The sequence below is a fragment of the Epinephelus fuscoguttatus genome, linkage group LG3 (genome assembly GCF_011397635.1).
Source record: "Epinephelus fuscoguttatus linkage group LG3, E.fuscoguttatus.final_Chr_v1".
In the NCBI taxonomy this organism is placed as follows: Eukaryota; Metazoa; Chordata; class Actinopteri; order Perciformes; family Serranidae; genus Epinephelus; species Epinephelus fuscoguttatus.
Genome location: NC_064754.1, coordinates 21354750 through 21378355, shown reverse-complemented (window position 1 = coordinate 21378355; position 23606 = coordinate 21354750). Strand labels below are relative to the sequence as shown.

The following is a 23606-nucleotide window of genomic DNA, read 5'->3' as shown; positions in this document are numbered from 1 at the left end:
ACTCTTCTAACCATCTCAGGAACAGAAGAGGAGAGATTTGGTCAGATACATAATTGGTGACACTAATCTTGGGTGCTGTGTTGGGGGACAATGGGTGTGAAGCTTCCATGTTTTCACAGACATGGATGTAAACTGTGAGAGAACTTGACTGGACACATATGAACACAGGGTGGTAATCTTAGTTTCTGTTTTAAATTACTTAAAACTGAATATTATTCAAAGTTTGCTCTGGCAAACTGTGATGGGCATATTCTTCTGGCATTTTTCCCTAAATGATAAAACGTAAAGACTACAACAGATTAATTGACAATAAAAAGTATTGTTAGATAAGAATTAGGTACAAGAATCATATTTTTTCTATATGCAGTGGAAACATTACCGTTTAAAAAAAAAGAAAAGCAAGTTTATTTTTTTAACCTAGTACTAGTCCTACGGGTTAATTCATATAGGAGATAACAATTTTTTTTAACTGAGAGCTAACAGAATAGTTTGATTATTCTAGACATTGTTGAAGTCTTCCTACAAAGAGTTAACTTGACACAAGACAGAAGAGAACAGACAGTCAATCTTGGTACACAGCATGGAAGTATAACACACAATGGGTGTTATTCCTCTCACCCACCCGCCTCCTTTATCCCTGCCCCCCCCCCCAAACCACTGCGGGAGGGGTGTTCAAAGCCGTCGCTCTGGTCCATATTCAAATGAGCGCTGCATCTCCCCCCTGTGCTCCCGTTGCGATCAGCACTTTGATCACCTCCAATGGTAACTTCCACCAAAACATTTAAAATTAAAATCAAATCTGCCTTAACAACCTGAGCATTAGAATTTAACAGGTGTTCGGGAGGAAGTTGTTACAGAATTTGCGATTATGTGCTTGGATACACACACCTTTAGTCAAACACGCACCTACGCAGACACACATACACACAACCTGTCAGTGAAATTACAGAGTGGGAAACAGAAAGCCCTCCTGACTGAGTGCTATACCTTGGGATACCTGATCTGTTCACTTTGATGTCAGTAGGTAAGAAAGTTAAAGAAACAAATCAGCCAGACAGCAGCTACATGTGTTCAGTAAACAAAAGTTCATATTAATTCTTAACGAAGGTTATATACATGGTATTTTTGTAATTACATCTCAACCCTGGATATGTCTGATGAGTTTTTTCATTCTGACCCGCATGGAGAGGAGACACAGGGTGGAGTGCATGTTCTGTGTGATAAAATAAACACATACGTGCATTCACATACATACTGCTTATACAAGCATGCATGTACACACACATGCATGCCTACACTACACACACACACACACACACACACACACACACACACACACACACAGCACTAACTGCATCTTCTCTAAATGCAGTATTAATTACTGGGGGAACACTGCAGTACTGTATTTAATTACTGACTAAATGATCCATTTATATTTCACCGCTGGTTAAATTAACAGGGTTAAGTGAGACAGGGCGATTGTAACTCACTTAACATTTGAGCTGATATCTTTTAACTTCCAGTCTGGGGGCAGCACTGTCAGAAAACATCAACCAATCAAATTAAACAATTACAGTCTGTGGAGGCACAGAAATTACTCAACTGCTGTAAAAATATTATCTTCTGCAGCATCAGCTGCAGAGTTGCTTTATTTGCAATAGGATGTAGTTTCAACTGAAGTGAAAGTCATACCACGGAACAGATTGAGAAACTCATTATAACAACAAATGCAGTGCCCTGTAATGTTTATGGAATGAGACTGTGTGACTGCAGAGTGTAAAGTAGAGATACCTGTTACTACTCACGTCTTTGACACTGTGTGGTCCAAGTAACACCTATCACCATATCATTAGGAGTTGTTTAAGCCCACTTAAAACATGGCTGCAGCATTAACTTTATACCAGAGCCTCCATTGCCTTGGAGCAATAGTTCAAAAGGTAGGGAGCTAAAGACAAACCCCTGCTGACTGACAGATGTTAGAACTGTAACTCCAACATCATCTTCAAGAAGATTACTGGGCTCCAATTAAATCACCTCTCTCCACCTCTTATCTATCTTTGCTATCTGACGGGAGTGTGTTAAAAGGACTTCCAGGTACTTGGGTGGGAGGATAGAAAGAAGATAGATAACGTAGGAAAGTCAGGGAGTGCATGTGTACCCAGGACAGAGAGCTGGAGAAGATCAGATAGCTGACATGAAAGACACTGTGCTTACAGCGATGGATGGATCAAGGGTGAACTAGAGCGATATTAAGAGAGTGATTCTCAGTTAAAGACCACCACCACAGGCTATGCTGGGGCTTGTCAGTCATTGCTGTGCCTACTAATCCACCTACGCATTGCTGTCTCTGTACCTTAGGACAATTAGACAGTAGTTCCAGACAGGTGATTGAGAGAAGCATCATAATGTAATATGTTTGTTATGTAAGGACATTATGTAGAGGACTCATAAACATACATACACTTGATGAACTCTAAAAGGAGATGGCCTCTGTGGGGGAGATGGTGGAAAATAAGAGGGTCGCTTACCTTAAAGTTGGTTTGTCTGTTTATTGAGGGTTTAAGGGGCGTGTACTGAGCCTGCTGTTGCTGCTGTTGTATCTGTTCCTGCTGCTGCTGTTGCAGCTGTGCCTGTAGCTGCAGGATGTGTTGGTCTTTTTGAGCCAGCAGGCTGCTGAGGTTCTGGTGACTCTGACGGAGGTTGGCCTCACTCGACACAAGGGCCTGGTAGCACTGACTCAACTCCTTGTACAGCTGTCAACAAACACAAATAAGAAAACAGGGTTTGAAAAGCAGGTGGGGGGTGAAGAGGCAATGGGGTGGATCATGTCAGCCAGAGATAGGAGGAAGATGAGACAAAATCACTCATGAGATTGGGTGTGGGACAATATATAATTTTAAACACTTATGTCCAGCAGCAGTCACAGAGACTTCTAGGCAACTAACAATGAACGAGACTCAGCATACGCACCAACCTCGAACAACACAAAAGATCTTAATCAAACAATGGTGCCATTTTAAGCATATTTTGGTGATTATCATGTTAACATCTTGAATCGTGATTTTGGCCAGAATAAACATGACATGAAATTTTCATATCCTCCCAATGCCTAACTGCATGAAGACTGACAAATTATTTCATAAGGGGATGATTTCTTAATTCCATAGTAGTAGGAAACACATCTAAAATAATCTAAGTAAGGATGAAAAGAAAAAAATGGGATTATAACACAACAAAAAGAAGATGATGATATGAAATATGACCAAGTTCATATTTTATGACTCATAATTGCCTCAAATGTCTCCCTATCCCCCTCTGTGTGAAATGCTGTGTACCGCACAGTGGTAGAGTCATTAGACAGAGAGGTGGTAGGTTGAGAGCCCATTCACAGTAACAGGATACAGTGAGAAAAGTCCTCTTTTCTGGCACAAGTCAAATAATTGTAGGTTACAGCTAGCTTGGAAATAAATCACCACAGCGGGTGAGGCCTGAGTGGAGAGCAATAAAGTGGTTATAATAATGACGAGTCTGAGGTTTGGCATATGTTTGTGTGTGTGTGTGTGTGTGTGTGTGTGTGTGTGTGTGTACCCTCTGATAGGAGGTGGTGTCAGCAGTATGTGCCTCTTCTTGGTTCCTCAGGACTCTCTGAGTGTCAAGGTTCAGTCCTTCCAGTTGCTTGATCAGATGGCTCTGCTCTGCTGCATGCTCTGTGCTCTGTCTGTACAGCATCTGCACCTCTGCCAGCTCACAGCTTTATACACATGCAAGCAAACACATGCAACATGTTACACAAATCCATACTGTACATGCACTGTGACTGTTAAATAAAAATATTGTTTATCAATACACACAACGGAGCAGTAATGCCATTCTTTTCCTCGTTAATTTACTAGAATTAAACGTCCAGGTTTTTGGATTTAATTCAAGCCTATAAATATAGAAAAAAATATATTTAAAAATGTGTGAAGAGGTCAGAGAACTTGAATTACTTAAACTTTACAATTGCTTTTCTCAGTTTTTATGATTAAATGAAATGTATAAAATGTGTTATAGAGATTTAATAATTACCTGAATTTCCGTCAACATAGCAATAGCAGCATTAAAGTTTACTTCTAAAATTTCTGTCTTGTCCCATGGAAGTACCAGAAAGTGCCCCACTAACTTGTGAGGAAATCTTGACTCACCTAGCTAAAACCCAAAGAACGGTCTCTAGTCCTGATGTGACTGACATGTCAGAGTGCCTCTGGCATTAAAACAGAAAAGTAGTTAAAAAAGGTTGAGATTACCACTAAGGCTCCTACGGTTCTCACAGTTTTTATCATATCGACTAAAGCTTAGCCAAAGCCTGCCCTGTTTCCCTTTTCTCCTTCTTTTAAATCGCATCCACTATGCAGGGCTTATCAAGTGGCTTTAGGTGAGCCTGAGCGAAAGAAATCTGTGTCACCCCCAAGCCTCACAGCATAGAGAGCACTATACTAACTGCTCCACACAGTAAACCATGTGAAGCAATGTTTACATGTTTGTCTACACTGGACAGGTGCGTACTTTCTTTCAATAATGACATAACCCAAAAATATAACCAAGTTACAAGAAAACAGACACTGAGGTGTATTGGGTGATACTTAAGTTAAGGCCAGGCTCACCGAAGTTGATTGAGCTGCCCCTCTTTTGCTGCCACCTCGTTCTCTTTGGAGGAAAGCTGAGCTGGTAGACTGCGACTGTAGCTCTGCAAGCTGGACAACTCCTGCCGAGTGCTGTGTAGCTCTTCCTCCAACTCCTGGTGAAGAAGAGTAACAGTAGTTTGAAAATAGAGTGCTATATGTTTGTGCTGTATTTACATGGCTTAGTCTTCAGTCCACTGCAAACTAGTGAGGTTGCTTACTCTGCACTAGAATCAGAAATGTTTAACTTCACAATGTGATCAAATCCAAACAACCCCCATTTGATACCTGCTGTCTACACAGCACACATTTCAGCCATGTCTGTTGTCCATCTCAGATCCATCTGATGAAACGGAAACTCTCCATGCAGCTGTCTGCACTGGCTCTACATTACAGCTCACATTTCTGTGACACTTTAAGTTGGTATCAGCATTCTAAGCATTTTCAAGCTCTAAATCTATTTACTTCCACCTTATAAATGTAACTTCACTGGTGCATTGGACTGTAACCACTGTCAAAACACATCTGAGTGCACAGCAGCACTGTGGCAACACAGATCCAGTGGAGAGACACCAACGTAGCACTGCAGCTGCTGCTACTGCGCTGCTTTCACTGTGCAGCAGGTCTTGACAAGGTGTTAGTGACAGGTTTTTCTTAATAAGAATAAACCATTTGAGCTGGGCAGGTTGCACGGCATCAAACACACAAAGGTCCCCAAACCTAGATGAATTAAATATAATTAAATAGCCTTTCATGGGGCGGGAAATAACCATATGCAAAAGTAATTAGTCTTCGGAAATCACAAGAAAGGACATGAAAAGATGCCACGACACGTAGAGCACATAAAACGGCAATCGCGTTTGTTTTGTGTCTTTACATGGGGAGGATAAGAAACATAGCGGACAGTACAGTGGACTAAGGTTACCCTGCAGGAAAACTCACGTTTCAGGGTTTAAGATGAAGGTTTTGGGGTTTTCAGGCAAGTGGGTCAGAAATCTGCTTGCCCAAAGTCAATTTTTACTTGCCTCTATGCAAATAGTTAGTAGCAGTTATCAAATAAAGATACTTAAGTTTATGGTCATGTTGTGACATTTTCAGAAACTTTGAAAAACAATCCTGTTTAGCACACCTTGCTTTCAAACTTGTGGCAAACTGTGCAATACACAGATGGCGTTTTGCCCACGCCCTCTAACAACACCCAAATAAACTCCTGTTTGCAAGGTAATTGAAATGCCTACTTGCACTTCAGCTCATAGACTTTGTCTCCGCCCTCCACCATTTTCTCGCAAGTGCCCGCTCAGTTATGCACATGTGCATCTCTCAACAGAGATGAGAAGGAAGCAATATGGCTCACTCCCTTGCTACTTCCATCATCAGCTCTGGAAAAAAAACATGTGTTCAACTCTTTCTTACCACATGCCCGATGTGGAATTTTACTTTCCCCGGGCAATCAGGCAATCCTTATTGTTGACCCTGATGTTTATGATTTAATGAGACTGTTAATGTCATTTATTTAAAACAAAGTTTGTTCTGTCAAGCAGGTATTTCCATAAGTGTTTACATAAGTAGATATAATAAGGAGGATCACTAAATCTCCACTAGCTTTAGGGCTCCCTTTCATTTTGTCCGCCCCCTGCAGGTGTACCTGATCTCAACATGCACCGGATTAAATTCCAAATTCCCGTACAAAACTTTGCTATGTAAAACAAATTGGCATGATGTATCCACTGCACAGCCCATGTTCTCCATCTCCATCTCTCAAATCAATGTATGATACAAAAAATGAGGAACAGGTGGAGTGTCTTAGGCTGTGATGGATGTGCATAGACTAGTTGCTGGGCTCCATCCTGTCCAAGTGTAATTACTCTGCAGCCCTGACTTATTCAAGACTTTCTGTCTGACTCCATTTGACTAGCGTAGCAATATGTTTCATAACGATTAGTCTATAAGGGGGGGGAGAATGTGCGCTGCTACTATGTACTGAGACTCAAATATTGGCAGGCAGTGGATATCTGTAAGGGGATGGTAAGAGTCGGCAGGTTGAAATGCGAATGGACTTTGATTGTGACTTGATTGGTTGAATGTTTTAATAGCAGCACTGCTGTCACTGTCTAATCACTGTATGTCTCATGTCTACAGAGATGGGAGGCATTGATTTATACGGACAACTGGAGCAATGAACAGCTTCTGAAAATTAGCTGCTTGCATAATTTGGGGGAAAATGAATGACTCACAACAACTACAAACTCTTGCAGCCACACAAGCAAATGACTTCACAAAAGTTCCTTTCAGTTGTGGTCAGCTCAATTCATTTTTCACCCCAACCAAGATAGATCTGTCTCCCCCATGCTGAATCATAATTTTTCCTTCCTTTGAATATAGTCCCTGCATATTTAAACGGTGTGCTTTGCTACAGAGATCTTTTCATATTCACATGCTGAGGAGGAAAGGGTATGAGGGATCAGAGAGTTCAAGGTCTGCAGAAGAAAGGGAAAGCTTGAGGATGGGGCCCTTCCCGCACAACTTTGTGTCTGTATGTGTGTCTGAATGGACTTGTCCCCATGTTCATACCTTGACTCTGGCCTGCGCGGCATCCCTCTGGTCTCGTTGGCTGTTGGCCTGCCTCTCTTTCTCCTCCAGGTCAGCTCGCAGGGCGGCCCAGCGGGAAGTTAATCCCTCTTTCTCCTCCTCTAGAGCCCGCACCACCTGCCGCTCCTCCTCCTCTTTTCTCCGACACTCCATCTTCATTTCCTGGATAAGAGACGTGTGTGTGTGTATGTGTGTGTGTGTAAAGAGGAGAGTGGGGGGTCATGAGGGCCAAATAAACAACGGTGACGGAAGGAGAGAAATAGAAAAAGTAGTGATTCAAACTGAGAAAACGAGAAAAGGAAAGACGGAAAAGTACAAAAAGAGAAGCAACCCATGGGGTTGAGGCTGAAATGAATATGTAAACAGTGGACCGGCTTTGCTGCGGGAGCCCCCTGCATGGGCTGCTGATTGGCCAAGGTCACCTGTGCCGTATGACTGGACCCACGCGGCCAGATGTTGGCTGGCGTGGGCCGAGACGTGCCGCAAGAGCTGGGCTCATGCAGGTACAGGGCCAGTGTGTCGGCTTTAATGACAGGCTCCTAATGAGAATGGTGCTTGCTGCAAGACCCATTAGACTCAACCTAGGTCTCCTTTGATGCTGTCCCCCACAATTTCTCGCCATGAGACCTCACCAAGACTGTGTAAGGACCATTCCTTTATCAATTAATCATAGCCAGGTCCCAACTAAGCATAATTAGGGAGAAGCCACACCATCACATGCACACTTTTCACTTTCCCCCACTGAAGCAGTCATTAAGTATTTATCTGCAAGTTAACAACCTGCTTTCCTTTCTCTCTCCCTTTCTCTCTCGCTCACACACACACACACACACACACACACACACACACACAGGCGCACACACAGACACACACACATGCGCTCACACACACTTTCCAGCTGTTAAGTATTCTCTGTTGTCAGTAGCACGAAAGAAAGCTAAAAGCAAGAAAGGGTGAGACAGAGCGAGGGTGAAAGGCAAGAGGAGAAGACACAAAGACACAGAGATTGTGTTCAGGAGGGCTTAGCAATCCTCTTTCTCTTCTAAATGATTCAAATGCCTGTGGCTATAGCCACGGGGGACTTGTCGTTCTCAGTGTCACACAGAAAAGAGACTTTTCAACTCCAAGGCCCAGACTGCCACGGAAAATTTGTTCCACCAACCTTAAGTTCCTGACTGTTATTGACCAGTTGTTCACGCAGAGCTGTCAGCTCCTTCTTCATTAGGGCACTCTCCTCGTCCACTGTTGTCCTCCTGTGTACCAAGTTGTTAATCTCCTGCTGCTGCCCTGTCACTTTCTGTGGCAGACAGCGAGACAGAAAAAAAAGACAGAGAGCGACACAGAGAAAGAGAAAGAAAGAGAGAAAAAAAGATTACATTATGGATATAAAGGTGGCTTGGGCGAGTCTGGAAAAATACAGATGCTTTGCGTTGGTTTTCGGACTGAACCACCAACCCAAAGCGCCAGCATTTGATGACCTTTGAATAAGACCCAACAATCAACTATAATTCCCCTGAATACCCTACTCTGGCCACTGGACTGTGTCCTGATGAGGATTGGAATAACCAGGTATTAAGCCTCACTGCTCAAAACCATATCTGTAAATATTAAGTAAAAGAGTGTTAAAAATAAAAAAAATCTATGATTATTTTTTACCCTTGAGCATGTTGCAACAGAAATAGGGCTGAAACTTATGATTGTTAGATCTATAGCACATCAGAAAACAGTGAAACATGCTGATCGCAATATCCTAGAGCTCAAGGTGAAGTCAGTACATGTCTTCACCAACAATCCGAAACCCAAACATATTCTTTTTACAGCTAAAAAAGTGCATTTAGTAGAGTTCAGATCTCTGTCAGGTGGCCTCGTTCTGGGTGCAGCTGCCAGAGTTGATTGCAGACACTCTAGACAATTCATGTGTAGCTGCGCCCAGTGGAATGGTCCCTCGCGGCTCCCTTACAGTCAAGGTGGCAACAAAGATAACAACTTTTTTTTCCCATATCACCTAACTTTAGTGGATCATAACATATCGGATATTGATTTAACTTGTCTATGGATGTCAAGCCACGACGAAGGCCAAAATGTGGCCCGTGACAGACTAGGTGAGGCTTCTTGTTTTTGGCCGCACCGATTTTCGTGTTTGCCTTTTGCTCAGTGCTTTTGCTATGCAATTTTATTACTGACTTACAGTCCTTGCAAACAGGTTAAGAGGAGTGAGGAGTCAGCAGTCAATAATTCACACACTCACACACACACAATCAAGCTCATGATCTCCTCCAGGTTTACGACTGGCGGAGATAATAATGTTATGGCCAGAAACAGCACATTTGAGAAACAGGACACACCAATATTTTGGCATTTTTGTTTAGAAAATTACAATTGATCAATTATCAAAAGAGTTACTGGTTCATTATCTGTCAATTCACATATTGGTTAATCCACAGCTCTAAACAGAAAGCTACCACATGCTCATCAGATGTGCCAATTTTGAGTAAAAAAATATCATAAACCTGGGGCGTCAGTGGCTTAGTGGTAGAGCAGGCACCCCATGTACAAGGCTGTTGCCGCAGCAGCCCGGGTTCGACTCCAGCCTGTGGCCCTTTGCTGCATGTCACTCCTCCCCCCCACCTTTTCACTTGTCTGTCCTATCAAATAAAGGCTAAAAAATGCCCCAAAAAATATCTAAAAAAAAAAAATTTAAAAAAATAAATCATAAACCTTCGTGATGATCTATTTAATCATTTGCAAGGTTGGTTAAACCAGAGGCCAGCAGAAACGGTACAATCGTTTTGATGACCATTTACTTTTGATTCTGGTATATGTTCACTTCATGGTTTTTGGCAGCCTTTGTGGCGTTAGTAGGAGGAGGCTAGCCTCTTAACACTGCATCAGCTGGGGTTTGGCATTGGCTGGTAATCCACAGCCTTCTGTGGGTACACCCTCCTCTCAAATAACACTGTGCTCTGGGATGCAATTAATTGCCATGTTGAGGGAAATCGCTCAGATATATCCAGATAGTGGATTTAGCGTTCCTCGCTACTCCTAGCTCTCTGTGCTAAGAACAGAGGGGCTTTAATAGAGATTTATACTGGAGAGCAGAAAATAAATTCAAACGCTGATAATGAGGTAGGCAAGAACAATTTGAACCCCAGTAGTGCTCAATTGATAGAGGAGAAAAAAAAGGGGGGTTCCGCCAAGTTAAGAGGTCTAGGACAGAAAGATTAGCATTTGAAAATTCCCAATGCAGTTCAAAAATGAAAGCTAATTATGTTACAAAAATGGAAAGGAGTAGCGAGGGAAAGTATATAGAGAAAGAGGTGGAAGAAAAAAAGAGGACTGGGGAAGAAAAAAACATCATCAAAGTTGGAGAGTGGAGATATTAAGAGGAGTGTAAGATCCTGTGTGGACTCAGTGGACCATCACATCTCCAAAAAAAAAAGAGGAAAAACCAATTAATCACTATTTGGGTGTGTGTGGCTCAAGACTGTGGACGAGATGATGACTGTCAGAGGGCCGAATGACACAGCACAGAGCTCAGTGCTTTTAATGAGGTTCTCATATAACCAGTAAGTTTCATTACCAACAGTTTAAAGGGGAGCACAGAAAACAGAAGCATATATGAAAAACAAAAGAGTTCATTCATACTTTTATGGACTTTTCTGTAAAAGCCAATTTAGAATTAATCAGATTGGCTGATTAGACATAGGTAGGTTTACACTATTACACATACTTTTGAACTACTACTGGAATATGAGCGATGATTCAGTGACTGAATAACTTAATTATTACAACTCTTAGCGCACAAGGTTGGCTGCAAATGTGACTCACTGGAGGAAATGTTTTTTATAGCACTGCTAACACTGTTTTACATTATAACTTTCAACAGTTTTTAAAGAAACAAGCCTTTTCATGTGTGAGGGCACTTTTCATTCATCGCACTTTACTAAACTTAATAGGCCGAATCCAAGTGACATCGCCCTAACAACAACAATCACTTCAGGGTACACAAATGGCATTTGATTTTAATTGTTGATATAGTATGTGAAATCGGCAAACTTGATTTCTATTGATGATTTCAGCAGTATATATAGCTAATCGTAGTGGTCCGACCTATTTGACAGTTTCGTTGTGCCAATTTGTTGTTTGTTGCTTTTCTAGCGTCTTTGATAAACCAAATCTACCAGCACAGAAGCTAAGCAATGAGCTGCTGTGTAGGGGGGCTGCTGTAAAACATATTTTAGCCACCTAAAAAATAAATATCAGTTTAAGTGTGTGCTTTATTCAGAATATTTTCTCTGCCTTTCCTTAAACCTTTAACCAATCGAGGTAGCAGTAGACCAGCAACTCCTGTATTATGCTTAGTAAGATGAGTAAAACTTTTGTAATTGGAGTCTGGTGGTTTAGAGATAATGACAGAAAGGGCCGTCTGATGGCAAGGACAAGCTGTGAGAATATTCTAAATATAAAGTACACTAAACTGATATTAATTTCCTGGGTGGGCCATTTTATGGGTGGCGAAAGACAAACCACTTCAGGCAGCATTTGCTAAGCGCTGTTACATTTAATGTATGTGATGCAGGGATTTTCTAGCCAGAGGTTACTGTAAACAAAAACTGTGACCCAGTACTGTCTTTGTGTTTGTTTATTTATTTATTTATTTATTTTACTGTATATGCCCAATCGTGTTCACGGCAGCACTGAAGGAATGCCTCTGCGTGAAACCTGTTAGGAAAAGTGCACTGTGTCTGCTGGTTGCACTGCCTTTATGCACTGGAATAAAGTTAGACGTAATCACATATCTTATGCTCCTATGAGTTAATACTATAGCTACTGTATCGACTGGACCTGAGTTAAGATGGCTGAGGAGGGCGATGTAAAAAAAAAAAAAACACCGGCAAGCTGATGACTCCATTACAGCTAGTCTCATTAGGAACGAACACGATTCTGGTTGAGGGACGCTAATGAAGGAGAATGACAGATGCTTCAGTGAAGGGATGATGATTTGGAGTAAATTACATTAGTGATGTCATTATTGTCAGCCATCATACCATCAAGACATATTGCTCAGGGGGGCAGCTCAAAAGGAAGCAGGTAAGAGAGAGAAGGAGTTTGAGGTGTTCAGTTAAAATACATACATATATAAATATGTATACATACACACACACACAAATTTTACTTCACTTGACATCTAAGAAAACTAAGAATAAACACTAAACTCCTTGCTAAATTCTCTAATCAGGTCTAATCAAGTAAATATGTCAGATATGGTTTAATGCCCCACCCCCCGCCACTCCATTAATGTGTCCAAGATCGAACAGAAATTTGCTGGGCACAGAAAGTTACAGCCGGTCATATCAAACTGTACTGTACCTGTTCCAGCTCCTGTATCTTGTAGTCTTTGGACTGTAGGATCTCCAACACTTTCCTGTCCTTGATCTCAGCTTTGTGTTTCTCACTATTTGAGAAAAGAAAAAAACAAATAATCATCTATAATTAGCAATGTGCTGACTGTGAAATTCTGGGTTGCTACCAGTTTAAAATAACAATTTGGCCAATAGCTGATGGATTTTTTTTGTTGTTGTTTTTGTATTTATTCCCCCCTTTGTGACAGGGACAAGAAGAAATCTTCATTATAAAAAAATAACTGAACTGTTAAAAAGTCATTCAGTCCTTCATCACACTATCTTTGAATAAGCACAAACTCAAAACATAAAAATAACAGTCCTTCAAATGAAAAACAAACAACAAAACTGCTTTAATGGCCTTTTTACAATATCTATAATACATCATAATTTTCTCTCTAATTTCTATTTTATATTGCTCTCAAAACAACAATACAGTTCTTCTTCCACTGTATTTTTCTTCAAGTTTATGGCCCAAAACTACATTTCATTAGATTGCATTTCAACACATCATTAGAATTTCATAATTAACCTTCACCAAACACTCATTTTTACTGAACAGAGCTTGAACGCATCGTAACGGAACTCAATGCAGCCTCCAACAGCAGTTAGTCCTGGCCTCCAGCCACTAACAGCTAACATTTACAAGTGCTCAGCCTGCCGATGTTGACACAGATTTGTCGTTCATAATGTAGCGTCATCAGGGAAACGATAGGGTGCTAGTGAGTTTACTGTATCCTTCCGCCCCGAAGCATTCTGGGTAAGATCTCTGTTCGTCCCAAACACGTTTTCTATTGTCACTGTGAGAACAGGATGCCGTTAGTCTTGAGCCCTGCCTTTTAGCCTGTGCAAAATTGATGTGACACAACGGAAAAGTATCGGCTGCTACCACTGATAAATGTCTTCTTATTTGCTGATAGGCCGATGGCAGTTGACAAGGCCAATATCCAAGCTGCCTAATGGTCTACTATCAATGTCAAATTCTTTGTGCACCCGTGGTACTTGACAAATAAAGAAGATCACTTTACAGATGGGCAATTCATATTCTGTTTTTCTTTTTTAGATGATCTTTATGAGAACTACTCTTTAAGAAAAGTATTATCAATGTGAATAAAAAGGAAACTGCTGCTGCAACAAACTCTGAACTTCTCTCTCTAGCCCACGAGCACCTCTTTTATCATAATGAACTTTTAGGGAGACAAACACAAGGCATCAATTGGGGACCTGTTTGTTTCAACTGCTTTAGGCCACCAGGGGCCACCCATTCCCTCCACTCATCACTTGCTCCTTCTACACCTCCCATCTGTGCGGCCTTTTCTCTCGTCTCTTCGCCTCTTCTGATCAGCCCTCTCCCCTGGCAGACACTGAAATAAGTATCTGGCGTCCCTGGAGGAGCTGGAACGCAGGCTAGCCTAGCTACATCTCCTTGTATATTGGGCTGTGTTCACCATGTCCTGAGCAACCAACCAATCACTCTACAAGATCCACACAGGAAGGGGAGGGGAGGCTGAATGGCGGTTCCCAGTGGGCACCAGCGCTTGACTGGAGTCGACACAATTACCATGTCAATATCCTCCTGCGCATCAGGTGATACAATACACATGCACTCTCTGGGTGCATGTTCCCCCTCGAGTCTCAGCGGACCAGCATACTTTGATGGGTTTCCTATGGGGCTGTAAAGGAACTGAAGAGGGTGTGGAGAAGGAATGAGAGGCACAGGTACTGAGGAACTCTCTGCACGCTGCTGCACTGTGTTTAACCCCTATTAAAGGTCTACTATCAACTGACAAACCTCAAAATGTACTTCATATGCAATCATGATAGGAAAAAAAACCATCCTCAAAAGGAAAAAAGTCAGTAAAACTAGTCTAAAGGTTTCGTACAACAAGTCCATATTTTTTATCCAAAGTTGTCGCACGTTTAAAAATGACTTTGACCTCATGTTGTGTCAGTCATGTTTACAAATTGACTCCAAAACTCCAAAAACTCATTAAAGTTTTCGAAACAGGTTTGATTTTCTACGTTTTTTTTTTCTCGCATCTTTAGAGAATTGTTTGACCAAGAAGCAGTGAAGAAAATTTGGCATAGCCTGCAGGACACATACATCTGCAACAGGAGGGAGAAACGGGGCGCACAGTATCATTTCATAACTCAGATAGCTAACTTTCAACAGGTCAGATAGTGATATTCATGTGGATGGTGGTGACAAGAAGAAGAATGTAATAGAGGATGAAGACTGCATGCAGAAAGAAAGAGAGAGCAACAGTGTGGAGACGGAGAGGGAGGACAGCTCAGCCCCTTCAGATAGCCATGGTGCCAAATGCAAGAGTGTCAACAGCCAGTGAGGTACCTCTGGTGGGAAGAGGCAGGGGAGCAAATATCATTTTGCCTTGTATTGTGAATTTTTGCACAAATAGAATAATAAAACACATCAGACTCAGTGCGCAAGGTTTCTGTGCAACAATTTTTATCTGATGACGGATTAAAAGCACGCATAGAAAAAAATAAAAGACTTTATGTGCAAAGGCCAAACAAATCTTTCATTTTAACATACGTAATTTGTAAAAACAACCATTGTTCAAACTGCAGTGATACCGGCATCAAAGATAATTTAAAGTCCAGTGTTTTTTTTCTTAACAAGAAGGAATATATTTAATTTATCCAACTGTGTGCATCAGCTGTGAAAAGGTCTGAACCTCTGTTCTTTTCTGAAAGTTCCCATGCCACTGTGTTTGGTGTAGCTTAGCCACCCTGCAAAAGAGGTCATATTCAATCTCACAATTTATCCGATAAAGACAAGTATTTGGCAGGAGTGTTTCAACTGTCCAGAATGGGTGCGGCGGAGGAGGAGTGTTTTCATTAAAAGGGTTTCCATGGTTGAACTGCTAGACCGGGGATAAGAAGGCTTAAATCAGCATCTGCACCAGATTCCATCGTAACCCCAGTAGAATGGCCAAGGTGCCTTAAACACCCCTTGAACGACTTTCACACATATTTCTCTTCACTTGTGAGATAAAGGAATTTTCAGCGATTGAGCCTCTCAGGTAGCAATTTGAAATATGAATCTACTCACCGCTCAACCACCAAACTGACAGCCTGGGTCAAGTCTGGATTTGCCACTTGCAGGCGTTTCCATAGGGACCACACAAACTCCTTGTCTGCCTGTGAAAATAAAGGATTCAATGAGTCAACAGCTGTTTTTCCTAATTGAGATAAATAGCCTTTGATAATAGTCTCAAAATGCAGTGAGGCCTACATGAGAAGCCACAGCACATCCCAGCTTTTCTCGCTGAAAAACAAAAAAACATAAATAGCATGCTCGATGACATTAGCATATGACAGAAGGGGTAGTCGATCAATTATTTAACTATCTTGTACAAAATAGTTTTTGATTTGGCCTGCCCTCTCTAATCACGATCCTATCTTAACAGGAATTTTCATCGCTAAGATGTGACCTTCGACTCAAGGGGAGCCAGCATTGACACTTGTCATTATGCACTATTCATGACTGGGGAGAGCTGGGATCCAAATCAAAACACAGCAGTCGAGCTTGCATTTTCTTTATTAATCAATTGCGCTCCAGATATGTTTTCCACTGCAGTTCCCAAGTAACTAGCCCCAAAGAAACTCAAAACTGATGACAGAGAGAGTCATCTTCAAGTAGAAAAACCCAGCCAGCCCCTGACACATTTCCAATTCAAATTGTCTCGCTGTTTTTTCAAACATTTTTAAGCTACATTACATTTAATGAGGGACATCTAAAAACTACATTTTCTGACATTAAAAGACAGAATTATACCAAATCGACTTAATATAAAATTATCTGATAAATTATGTTCACATCATCATAAGATAAAAGTCATCCCTCCCACTGGAATCTACTGGTCTCCAATTAGTACATGAATTTTAACCCCCTTTTCAAAAGTGTCTAATCAATTATTTACTAAAATGGCAGAAGCAGACCTTGATAAGACCATGAGCTGAACACATAAGTGGAAGGACTGTAGATCTCTGTCTCTGTATGCATCTGTGCGTAAGTGCATGTGTGTGTGTATACAGAGTAGGAGCAGGGTGAATGAGGATAGAGATCTCACCAAATCAGCCCTGCAATGCAGCTAACGATGAAATTAAACAGTGTGGTTGATTTGAAATAGGTGGTCTCCCTCTGCCTGGCCTTTGGCTGCCATTAGCCGTTCCACAGACAAGCGTTCAATCAGGACCCTCATCAAGACCTCTCCTCTGCCATATGTATGCTTAAAGATGCATTGCATGTGTGTTTGATGATGGCTGAATTATTCATTTTGAATCGAGACACTGAAACACCATGGGCTAAACATACCAAAGAAGCCACTGGAATTCAGCCACATTTTAATAAAATTAGCATGGTCTAGTAGGAACATTTGCTGGCCGACAGATGAGACTCTTTGTAGTTAATGGCTGTCCTGAAGTACATCTTGCCAGAGACTTAAGACATCAGTGGTATTCAAATGCCACTATTTAAATAGTACACTGCGCAACTAAAGGTTCCTATTAGATAGACAGAATCACTGATGTTCTACTCTGGAAGAGACCACCAAGGATGGCTTCAGTGTCAGTTCAATGTGGGGAAGCAGGTATACAGGACAAAAAATGACTAAAGTAGCAGTGAAAAAGTGAATAAGTAAATACAGGAATACACAAACATTACAGAAACACACAATAAATAATGAATAAAATAATAATTATGCTGAAATAAATACGTAAATAAATGAATTATTGAGTAAATAAAAGTTGATGATTCAACAGAACATAAATAAAAGAATAGTTGTGCATTTCTGTGTAAGTATGTTAAAGCAGGACTGGTTAAGCCTGCTTCCTACTTTTATGTAAATGTTGTCATTCACCCATATCTGCAAAGTCTGCATAGACAAGTCCACGTGGACGTCCGTGTGCAGCCCATTTTTCGTGACCGTGCAGAATGTACGCATAGCAAGCGCGCTGGCTGTGCTCGCTCCAGTTACAAAATATAATCACTTGTTTCACACTTCAGTCTAGGTGTTGGTGTACACACCTCTAGTTGGTTTCCAAGAAAAAGAAGTGGAAATAGAAGAAGGAGGAGTAGAAGAAGAAGAAGAAGAAGAAGAAAACAAAATTACTGTTTGTTTCTGGGATGCGGACACAGCAAGAGATTGCTGCCTTGTTTACCCTCACCCTCCATGTGCGTACAAACCAAACGGTCTTGAAACCTCAGCTATGATCGAGTGAAGAGGGCGGGCTATGATCAGTTCTAGAAAATAATGCTACCAACAGGGATTACAGGGTAAATTTGCTGATTAGCATTAGCATTAGCATCACTCACTTTACAGGAATCTATTTTGGCTCATACACATGGTGACTGAATAAATCACTTCTCAGTGGTGATTGTGCATCTTAATCAAGTACAGGAAAAATTCACCAGGAATCACTTCAAACTGTTTAGCTTGCCTTACTGACCAATCCTACTTTAGACAGAGGTTAGGACCTCCTACCTCATTAACATACACAGATATACAGATATAAACATATGCCAAGTTGTACAGAAATGGAGAAATTAAACATTTATTTATGTCCTGCCCAATTTTTTAACAATTATTTATTGGTTTATTTCAACATTTATTATTATATCTATTCTTTTATTTATTGATGCATTTATTTCATTTATTTTTTCTGGTGTAAGCATCTATTAATTCTTTTATAAATTCAATTCCTTTTTAATTTATTTATTCTTGTATTTACTGTCATTATTCGTCCTCCATAAGCAGGAACTGTATCACTGGTAAACTAGTAGTATCATGATGTAGTGCTTTACAACTGAAAGAGGCATTTAACACACAAATGTTACAGTGTAGAGGTGCTGTGACTCAGAAGATCAGCTGTTTGATCCCTGGCGCCTCCTGTCCACATGTTGAAGTATACTGAACTTCAAATTGCTCCTGGTGCGACAGTGCATTTAAAAAATCTGTACAGTAACCTCAGCCATCAGTGTGTGAATGTGACTCTGTAATGTAAAAGTGCTTTGAGTGGTCAGAAGACTAGAAGGACGCTAAACAAGTGCAGGTCCATCCATCTATTATTGGCTTGTCAAAATGTTTACAGGACGAAGGTCTATTCAGTGCTATTAACAGATAAGTGATGCACAATTGCTGTTATTTTTTTGTGGGTTGTTAGGTGAGCAAACACCCCTAATGATAAAAAATCTTTGCGTAATAGGACACCGGAAACATCTTCGGAAACATCTAAGTGGGAAAAAAGACACGTGATTTTTCGTTTTTTGATTATAAAATGTAAAAAAGGGCTCACATTACACACATGACTGTAATTGGTGTTTTTTTTAGTGGTTCTACAGTATTTAGCTGACAATTATTCATACTCTGGACAGTGAATTGGAAGCAAATGCATGAAGTTTTATGGTTTATTGAATTCCAGAGGTGCATGCATGGATCTGCACCACTATAGAAGTTTGTAAGGGTGCCTTGTGTCTGGAGGTATGGAGGTGTCAAACTTCTTCAACCACAACAAATGTTCCTGCCTCATGTGTCAGGTGGTACCTATAGTCTAATAAAAACTCAGGTTTAACACATCATCTGCTGAACCCCACAGCTGTCTACCTACCTGTGCAACAAGGTACTGTGAATATGCAAAGTGAGAAATGCTGGGCTAAGCTCACTGATGTTATTAGGCACCACCTGGTGGTGAGTATGCAAGGACAGCCTCCCTCAATCACTGACTCACAAAGTGGATATGAAAGGTTCTCATATCTGCTCATGAGCAGTTTCTGCGTCTATGGGTTTGTATTTATCTGAATAAAAAGAACACGGGGGGTCAGTTTATTCAAATGTACTCTGGAAACAGATACGTGTTGCACAATGTTTACTGTTTGCTGGAAATTCAATAAAGTGTAGTCATTTACAAACTTTTGCAGCTTAACAGTAGTTACAGCTAAACGATTAAAATATGCTTTACGCAGTTTAGTAAAATCAATTAACCTTTAAATAATACCTAACTTAATCATAGTAGATATGCTTTTCTGTAAACTGCTCGTCATAAACTTTAAAACCATTCATGCTTTAGGACTTCAAATTAGTGAAGTTAAAACAAAACAGCTGACAATGTACTGTCCTGCAGGCACTGTTATCTCCCTTATTATTTTAATTATCTTACACAATGGCTCACTCTGTATGTATCTTTGGTGAATCATAGGTCTTTATCTGTTATAACAAATATAATGGTAGGTAAAAGGGGAAATGGTTTGGAGTTTAATAATGTGAGTAGTCACTGTCTCATAGAAATGACAAACACAAAAAAGCTTTGCACAGGATGTACTGCAAAGCAAGAGGTGCTGGCAACTGCAAAATGTATATATAGTCTAATAAATAGATCACAAACGTTTGCTGTAGTGACTGCATACTCAGACCATTAAAATATATGATCAAGAATCTTTTTTACACTGGTAAGAGCAACATATTTCTGTCCTTGCTTATAAAAAGCTCATGTATTTGAATGTAACATTTCATGTACTATTTTCAACTTGTCAGCAACAGCTGCTTGAACTTACTGTCATCATTTCACTCAATAAATTTCACTACTTTAGAGCATGTTATAAGGAAGCAAGCCTTAACCATTTGTGTTCCCTATAAAACATATTCTTCAGATAAAAGATACCACTTGTACTCTAGCAGTGCGTTCACATCTTTTGAATACACTTTCATACATACCTGACATTGCATTAACTCATCTGATAAACTCTTCACTTGCTCCTCCAACACAAGGACGCGAGAGTCGTCTTCGGAGGACATTTTGGAGACTGAAAATAAAGCAAAACAACAACTGAGATCACTTTGGATACTTGTGGATAAAAAGATTACACAGTTATCAGCATGTATACCCCTTCGTGTTTAATGGGCGTTTTTCACTGTAGTCTGGAATCGAGTCAATCCTTCTGAAAGCAATATCGACAGGTTTGTACTTTAAATCTGATGTTAGCTAACATGGCTTCACTTAACGTTAACTTACATGTCTTCCGCACACTCGCTGGGTGACACATTCAAGCTCACAGGACGCTTTTCAAGAGAAATGTACACAGTTTGTCTCTTACCCGTTTCGATAACTTGTTAACCAGGCAGATATCGACACTGTAGAAGAAGCCTTACAGCAGCAGCGCTACTGTAGCTATCTTAGCTAACGTTAGCCACTGAACAAACATTCATATTTTCTGCTTCTTGTCTACTGTTGACAGCCTTCCGCCTTATGTCATAACAACGACACTGCGTGCTTCAACGGAAGAGTCTCAGCAAAGACGTTACGGTATCCATTAAAAGTAATATTTGTAGTATTATCTACAATACCAAACAAACTTCCTCTGTGAGTCACACCGTTGTCAATAACTACCAGAACGCTTTCCTTCTTTCAAACGAGCCCGCTGTTTTCCGTTTCTGTCCCTCCCTGGCTGGTCCCTCTGCGTCGCGCGACATTTTACGACAGGTACAGTTGACATACGGCAGAGCGATACGAATGAGAGTGCAGTGGTTCTGCAAAGCGGTTACAGGAACCATGAGGAGTCCTTATTGTTGTTTCAAGTGGTCCTTTCATACTTTTTACACCCTTTATGTTTTAATATATATTTATTTATTATTTTTATTTATTCATTTCTTTATTTTACCATCCTACAACCCAATCTTATGTACAAGATTAGCCCATTAACCTTTGGACCCCTTGGATATAACAGTTGACAGACCAAAATTAACCTTACAATAATTATTAGAATGCTATTATTATTTTTCTAATTATTATTATTGTTGTTGTTATTTATATTTTTAGTAGTAGTAGTAGTAGTAGTAGTAGTATTAGCAGCAGCACAATAATGAAAGTAATAATAAGAAGAAGAAGACCAACAACAATACTAGTAATAATAATAATAATTATTATTATTATTATTATTAATGTTGTTGTTTTTATTGTCATTATTAATTCTATGATTAGAGCCACAGCTGGCTAAATTATTGGACTATAGCAGCCTAAAGGCCTAATAATATTTCAGCCACAAAAAACATTAATTATACAGGAAGCATTAAAAAATAATATGAATTGTGTGCAGATATGGTTTGATGTCATATAACACCACACCAGTGACTGTTTTATGAGGAGAACTTGACATAAAATCACCCTCCTTCAATCAGACCATGTCTCTCACTCTGCTCTCATCAGAAGCACATTTTTGCTGATCAAGACCAACTCTGAGCAATGATTAAGATCAAGTCCAAACCGTGGGTCAAATCTACTTACATGTGAAAGAATTCTTAATCATCTACTGCTGTGGATGGAGAATATGCTACAGTAGGCTGTGTGCAGTAGTTCATTTATTTGTTTCCTCTCCCCTACTTTTCACTTTTAGGCCATATCAGGGCACAACTAACAGAGGCAACATTTCCAGTAAAAGACAGGCCGTGTCGGCAAGCTTTTCAGGATCTTAAATGTACCTAATTTATATGTTTATGGAATTAGTATCAGGAAAATATCAAATTTATGAAGTATCAAACTAATTTGCATAATTGTAGAGTTTTTACAGAGCACATTTTGACATCTCACAAGAAAAGCACAGGTGTAAATAATATGATTAATGATGGGTAAAGTCCCTTTCCCATTCCACTCCAACACCCATGGATGGATTACTGAGTGGGCCTATAGGACACAGGCCTGGGGCCCCAAGTGTCAGTGCCCCGCTGGCCTACACCCAGGGGCGGAAATCCCAGGGGGGACAGGGGGGACATGACTCCCCCTTCAATAAAGCTGTACCCCCCTAGAATAATTTGAGACACAATTAATAATTTTTGAACAATGCAGTAGTATTTATTGAAAGCACAATGTAAGCGGTGCTCGTTATAAAAGCGCAATAATGTGCTATTTAAATCTTAAAAGATTTTGTCTCCCCCTCCCATTCCTAGTAGTGGTATATCCCACACTCTTTCCAATGGGCGGGGCTAGCAGCCGTTAATACTTGGCAGCAGTTGCAGCGTGTGGCTGGACCCAACTGCCCACATCGCACGGGGTAAGATGTACACTCACAGATACAGTTTAACTTACACAAGTTACAACACATCCCATTTACTGTTACAACAAGCCCCAGGCCCAGGCTGATAATATAAACTGTCTGCAACATTTCTCCTGCCTTGTTCAAAAGCCAGAGTTTAGTGATAGTCAGAAAGGACAGGAGAGAAAGAAGAGGGAGAGGACAGGACAAGAGCAGTCAGTGACGGAGCGGCTCGTAGTTAATATCTGTAGGCTCTCCACCTGTCAGTGAGACAAACATGACAGACGTGCAGTTTAACTGATGAGGAGCGGCCATTACGCGCGATTATTACGCACGGTTTTGAGGTGCGTAGCGGCAGATCTCACAGCACACTGTTTATAAACCAGTTCACCACTTTAATTGCAGGAAATGTTTATCTCACTGCCGGTAAAAAAAAATGAAAAAAACAAACAAAACGGTTTGCTCCTGCAGCCAGCCAGAGACGACGGATCCATTCCACACACCTGAGCCAGATGAAAAAGAGGGAGAGAAGGAGAGAGATCGAGTTTTGGTCTTTGATGAATGAAGCCTTATTGTTTTGCTGCTATTAAACAATGAGAGACATGTTTTCTCCATTTACTTAATAGCATAAATATTCACACTACTGCGCACAGGGAGACAGAGACCTGCTCTGCTCCAGACACACTCAGCACCTTGGACAGCACGGCGCACCTGACTGTTGTCGTTGTGTACATGTTAATTTGATTTCAGTCATTTTGTTTTAAATCTGGACATGTGCAGGTGGACTCAGCCAGTGCTAAGAAAGGTCCTATGCCTGCCTGTTTGAGAGAAAGAGAAAAGATTAAAGTGTCAAATTGCGGTAAAAGATGTTGTATAAAAGACAGGCTACAACTTTTTTTCCTTGTCCCC

General features: G+C 40.6%; 1 protein-coding gene across 2 annotated transcripts in view; it reads right to left on the bottom strand.

Moving 5' to 3' along the window:
• cntln (centlein, centrosomal protein) overlaps positions 1-21090 on the bottom strand; it is a 112132-nt gene extending 91042 nt beyond the window's left edge. For both annotated transcript variants that reach the window (XR_007448922.1, XM_049571394.1), the window contains exons 1-9: positions 20766-21090; positions 20386-20474; positions 15726-15814; positions 12621-12705; positions 8413-8547; positions 7233-7412; positions 4644-4777; positions 3589-3751; positions 2529-2753 (exon numbers count right to left, since the gene is read on the bottom strand). Coding sequence is in view for 1 of the 2 variants with exons in the window: in XM_049571394.1 (XP_049427351.1) it covers positions 2529-2753; positions 3589-3751; positions 4644-4777; positions 7233-7412; positions 8413-8547; positions 12621-12705; positions 15726-15814; positions 20386-20466 (1092 nt within the window). In the remaining variant the exon portion in view is untranslated. The remainder of the gene's footprint in view (positions 1-2528; positions 2754-3588; positions 3752-4643; positions 4778-7232; positions 7413-8412; positions 8548-12620; positions 12706-15725; positions 15815-20385; positions 20475-20765) is intronic.
• Positions 21091-23606: the final 2516 nt, after the last annotated feature.